The following is a 6,397-nucleotide window of genomic DNA, read 5'->3' as shown; positions in this document are numbered from 1 at the left end:
TTTTTTTTTTTTTTTTCTTTTTAAAATTCATTTTCAGAAAGGAAAACGATGTTATGAACAGGTGATGGTTTGTAGAAAAACTGTTTGAATTAAAAACCAGTTCTTTACCACTTAGAAATTGAAGGACACATTGGCCAATGTTATTCTAAATAAACAAACAAAACAAAATAAATGAGATGGTCATCTTTGGATTGCCTTTAATCCTACATCTTCCCATTGATAGCTGACTCAGGCTAAACAGCAGCAGCAACAATTTCCAGAGTTCCATGATAACAAGGTAGCCTCTGCTAGAAACAACAGCCATATATATCTTAAGTTACAATCCTGCCATCATGAAAAGGAGGAACTTATTGAATAATGCAGTCCAAGATACACTATGCCTGAATCAAAGATAATCTGGAGCATCTTTGATCATAGACCTGCTTGGATTAGGACTGATCTTGGACTAGCAACAGTAACCCTAATTGTAGACACTGTTGCCCCTCTCTCTGTCCTGGCAGCTGGGCTCCTGCTTGGACCTGAGTGTCAGGAGAATGAGGTTTTTAAGGGTTTATTTCCTTTCAGTTTTTCTTCCCTGTATGACTACTAATTCCCATATTGTTTAACCCTAGGTCAGCCCTGATCCAGCAAGCTTATCAAATTTGAACTTTCTAGTCATGAATTAGTTTTAGATGTAGCACATCTTGAAATTACATTATCTAATATGACCTTCCATCTTGTAGGGTATGATTTGAGAAATATTTGGCTGCCATTTCTAGCGGGGGAAATGGGTTCATTTGGCTATAACACAGGTGAGTTGATGGGTTTCTAAAGGACGATGTCTTGAATGTTTTGTAATATTTTGATGATGGAAAGAAAAAAGATCAACAGCTGCTACTGACCACCTCACTCTGCATGGGTTGCACTATTCTTACAAGCCATTCATCTTCTTGTTTTCTTAAAGACCACCAAACAATAAAAATTCCTTCCCCAGATGAACAAATGCTTAGCAGAGAAAAAAGATTTTTCCAATCCAATCTCAAAGCTTTTCTGTCTCACCAGGAAACAATTGTCAGTTAGACCCCAGCCTAGCATTAATGTGAACTGCATCTCACTGAATATGATTTTATTCCGAATAAATTGTGCTAAGAATCTTTATTTTATATTCATAATTTGATAGCTCTGAGCTGTGGTTCTCAACTGGAGTATATATGACCCCTGGGATTTTGTGGGAGTCCATGCTAGCAAAGTAGTAAAGTAGTAATACAGTAGTATTTTAAGGACCCATGAATAAATTTTGCTTTCATTTGTATTTTACTGCAAGAAACAGCTAAGTTTCTTTTTCAAATGTTTTACAAAGGCCAACATGTTTCCAGCCACTGAAACGTGTTCTTTCAGAGAGTGTTATTGCAAACCTTAAACAGAAAACTAAATAAATGACAAAAACAATTAAAACTAGACCTATACCCATAACAGGCATTGGATGAATGCTGAAGGACATAAAATTACAGAAAAGAAGAAACAAAATCCAGAACCCACTGACAATTACATCACAAAAACGACCAATATTTCCTAAATAAGTATAAACATCCCATCATCAGCCATTCTTTTGGAAATCATTGCAGTTTCAACACCAAAAAGATATATTTTGAAACACTACTTGAGAAATCTTAGTCATATTGTAAAAAACCACAAATATGCATGCGTGGACAAAATAGATTCCAAAATGTGTAAGACAATACTTATGTCTTTCCAAACCCAGTGTAAAGTGTCAAGCTCATGTAATCAATTATGAACAGAAATAATTGGAACCTAAAGTTCACTTCAATACATAAAATTGAATTAAAAAGGAATAAATGAGCATTAATAGCAATAGTATGTGGTCTAGTGGTTTGGGTGTTACACTCATGATCATCAGATTGTGGGTTCAATTCCTGGACTGGGTGACGTGTTGCATTGCTGAGTAAAACACTTCATTTTTTGTGTTGCTCAAATGCTTTGTTGGGACTGGTGAGTCAAAAGCTAGACCCAGCATTTCTTCAGCATGTCATAAAGGGCAACTAAAAGGGATTGAAGTAGGGTTTTCACTCTGACCTCATAAAACTCTCTGTAGCAACCACCACCCAAAACAGACCCATGGGTTGGAGTGTTGTCACCTGTGTGGTATGGAGGCATCATTTACCAGGAATAGCAGGGAATCACCAAGAAATAGTGGATGCAGCAACATGCCGTTACAATGCATGCCTCCATACTACTACTAAACTAGTGCTTATCAAGTCAATCTAATAACGACTATTAAATGGAATTATGTGTGTGTGTTTGCATATTACACAATCATTTGTTAAATACAAAATTCCCATTTTGCACCAGGCAGCCATTCTGCATATAAAGACTACAATGACATGGATACAGGAAGAGGGTTGGCTCCAGAAGACATGGCTCTGTAAATTCCAGTTATATCTTAAATGTGTGAAATCCAGACAGACGGAGGCTTGAAGAACTGTGACAGATTGACTATGCTGGTGGTATCTAAGTACAAACACACACACACACAGAAGCCACTATGTGGATGTGTATACAAGTGAACAGATGCAGGTATTTTGTAAAAGGTGAGGACAGCTGTGTATATATGCACAGGTGTAAGTGTAAACAAGTGGGGATTGATTCAGAAATAATAGGTTTATGCAGGTGTGAATGTAAAGATACAATTTTATACAATAGTAGTGAAACATATTGACAGATGTTGAGGTGTTGTTTGTTGTGAAAGCTTTTATTAATTAAAATATTTCTGCTACCTGAGTAACCTCGTCAGTGATGGAGATGGATGTTGTGAAAGTACAATAGACAGAGGATGGATGAGGTGAAAATGTTTGGAGAATTATTATTTCAATTGACATCAAAGGGTTTCTTCCAACAAGTCAAAGAGGGTCTGTAAAAATAATTGTGTATGCATTATAGTGTTTCATGGTAGTGAAATATGGGCACAGCACTGAACATGTGGCATAGTGTGGGAAGGCTGTGGAGAAATTAAGCAAGCACACTTCACTGGATGCGTAATAAGTCTACAAGACTAATACACTTACATTCATCTCGTAACTTAACACATCTTCACCACTATCTCATGTCTGTCTGTCTCTCTTCCCTGCCGCTTTTCCAACTGGGGAAGCCATCTGCCCCCCCCCCCCATGGCAAGACACCTGCTTCTATTCCTGTGTCACATTTTAACTTTTCATCACCTAACATAAAGCCACACCCCTCAATACTGCTATTCTCTTCAGCTCAGAGATTTTCTCTTGTAAGTTACTTAGTGACCTTATTAGAGCCGGTGCCATATTAAAAGCACTCAATATACTTTGTAAAGTGGTTGGCATTAGGAAGGGCATTCAGCTGTAGAAACATTGCCAAAACAGACAATTGGTGCAGCTCTCTAGCTTGTCAACTCTTATCAAATAATCATCCCATGGCAGTATGGAAAACAGTTAAATAATAATGATAATGATGATATATAGAAGCAAAACTGCTAGTTTTAAAACCTCTGAATGAGATATAACTTCCAAGCTATCGCCACCTTTTAAAATTCACACACACGCGCGTGCGCGCGTGTGAATTTTAAAAGGTGACAATAACTTGGAAGTTTCTCCAAAACAGACTTTTCAAAATCCGAATAGTTAGAAAAACAAGATTTTACAAACTTTGAACTTTTTGTCACCTTCAGAAATATATTTAACTTTACTTCACGCTTGGAATCTTTATTCGATTAACGTTTGTTATCTTCTATAAAGTAATCTGTGGGAAGTTTCTATTGAAAAAAAAAAAAAAAAATCAGAAATAATCTAGTCCGCCCAAAAACCAGAATTTCGGATCAGCATATTTTAAGCATCGTAGATGTCAACGTATAAATAAAAAGGCGGACGTGGGCAACATTTGTAATTTTTCAGGTCTGGCTTTCTTTTTGATTTAAAACATCTGAAAATATGTTTCTTCAAAATTATGCGTAACATAAATTAATATATATATATATATATATATTCGAAAACGTCATAACTCTGGATTTATTGAAAGGAGGGGTTAAAATTCCGATCATCACCTCATCCTCTTCGAAAACAAATGTTTTTATTTTTGTTTTGGGGATTTTGAGATTCGTAATCTACGATGCGTAAAGTTTTAAAGAAATTACGGATTTGGCGCAGTAAATAATTTCAGACTCTATTTCAATACGTATGTGTTTCTATACATGTATATATGCGTATACACATATACATGATTATACAAACATGCACGTACACACACACCGTTACATACACACCTACACACGGTGAGAGAGAGAGAGAGAGAAAGAAAGAGACAGAGAGGGAAGAAAGAGGGTGAGAAAACGGTATATAGAGTTACGTCCCCTCTATACAGTAAAACCGTTTAGTGGACAAGATGCAAACAATTTTTTTCCCATTTCCCATAAAAATTTGTCATGATACATTATTTTCTGAATTTATAAAGAAAATTTAAAACATTTGTCGTCGACGAACGAAGGATTTTGTTGTTTGTCGCAACGTCTAATGTCGAATATCTAGCAATTATCTCCCCTTAGGCATGAGGGCGCGCGCGCAAGCGTGTGTGTGCACGTACGTGTATGTATGCGTCAGTGTGTGCGTATACGTATTTGTGCGTATGTGTATTTGTATGCGTATGTATATATATGAGTGGGTGTGTGTATGTTGTGTCTTTCCCTCCCCCTATTGTATCGATTGACAGAAACCACCGTTAACTCTGCCGGTGTCCGCCAGATGTCAGCAAATCCACACCATTTCCCCGACAACACAGTGAACCATTTCAAGCCACATTGCCGTCTTCGTCCTCGTCCTCGTCGTCCACCTGCTGCTGCTGTCAAACACCGAAGATGTTCAACAGAAACACGGCACCATCACCCATCACAGTAACAGCAATGTGTTCGTGTCGACACACACTCCATACTCTAATAGTCCTCACTTCCTTAACGCTCATCCTTGTCCTCTCCTCCACCGCTCCAATGGTTTCTGCGTCCGTTCCTCGCCTCAGGTTCGAATATAAACTCAGTTTTAAAGGACCACATCTCATACAAAAGGACAAAAGTATACCGTTCTGGGAATACGGCGGAGGTAAGAATTGCATTTCACCTCTGTCTGTGTGTGTGTGTGTGTATATATGTTTATATGTGTGTGTATATATATGTGTGTGTGTGTGTGTGAATCAGACCAAGTGGTGAGGAAGTTCTTTTTGCAATCACTTGTCATCATTTCCCATCCCACTTGGTGACCATATCCTCAAGTTGACCCAAGCCTTGATAAAATTGGGTGGACGGAAACTGTGAGGAAGCCTGTTCATCGGATTATTCCTGTAACGCAAAAATCCGTCCTTGCTACATAGTTTCATACTGTCTGCCTGTGCATCACCTTAATAATTAGAATGCTCATCGTTGATACAGACAGAGATCCATTTACAATGTGCATGTGTCAATATCATGGAAAAGAAGAGGTTTCTCTCATTTGTTTATCATAATGTACCTCATCCTTTACGCTCTGTTATATCTATCTATCTATCTAATGTGTGTGTGTGTGTGTGTAATATATATATATATATATAGTAATTAACCGTTTATTTACCTAAATTACCTTCTTTTTCTTTTCGCACCAAAGGAACAGACTTTTCAAATTTGTATTTTCCTCTAATCCGCCGAGCCGTGATTTGAAACACTCCTGCCTATGTGTGTGATCGAATGTTTCCAATCAAAGCCCGATGTAGCAGTTTTTTTTCCCACTGATTTTTTTAAACCTACGATTTCCGTAGCATATTGATTCCTAAGACATTACAGTTTATCGCATACTAAGAGTATTTCGGACTCTCAGAAGAATACCAAACATACACACATGCTAATAAAGTGTGGGATAGAACTCAATACATGTGTTTATACACCTTATTATTATTATTTTCCATCGGCAGAAACTGGCCATTGTAACTCGAGCACCGAGAGTTTCGTCCATTGCACTCTCTAACATAAACATATGTTTGTATTAATTTCAGGTGTCTCTTAAATAGGACAGTATTTAACTTTCTCCGTTAGCATGTTACGCTGGACAGCATCTCTGTCTCTCTCTCTCTACTTCCCCCCTCTCATATATATATATATATATATATATATATATATATATATTCATCTATCGACGGAGGTAAAGATCATGGACCGCACCTCCTTTGCGAGTTTTATTTGTTTTCATATCTATCTGTCCATCCATTTCTCTCTCTCTCTCTCTCTCTCCATTATCGATATGCGTGTGTGTTATGTCTGTGTGTGTGTGTGTGTGTGTATATATATATATATATATAGTGCATGTGCGTGTATCTGTATGTATGTATGTATCTTTTATTCCTTTCCTTGTTTCAGTCA

At 37.3% G+C, this 6,397-nt stretch overlaps 1 protein-coding gene across 1 annotated transcript in view; it reads left to right on the top strand.

Moving 5' to 3' along the window:
- Positions 1–4,657: 4,657 nt before the first annotated feature.
- LOC106875548 (protein ERGIC-53) overlaps positions 4,658–6,397 on the top strand; it is a 39,549-nt gene continuing 37,809 nt past the window's right edge. Inside the window, exon 1 of the mRNA XM_014923747.2 lies at positions 4,658–5,111. Within this exon, the coding sequence (XP_014779233.1) occupies positions 4,874–5,111 (238 nt within the window). The 5' untranslated portion in view covers positions 4,658–4,873. The remainder of the gene's footprint in view (positions 5,112–6,397) is intronic.

This window comes from Octopus bimaculoides, chromosome 14 (assembly GCF_001194135.2).
Source record: "Octopus bimaculoides isolate UCB-OBI-ISO-001 chromosome 14, ASM119413v2, whole genome shotgun sequence".
In the NCBI taxonomy this organism is placed as follows: domain Eukaryota; kingdom Metazoa; phylum Mollusca; class Cephalopoda; order Octopoda; family Octopodidae; genus Octopus; species Octopus bimaculoides.
Note: the sequence above shows the minus strand (reverse complement) of the source record. Positions and strands in the feature narration are given on the sequence as shown.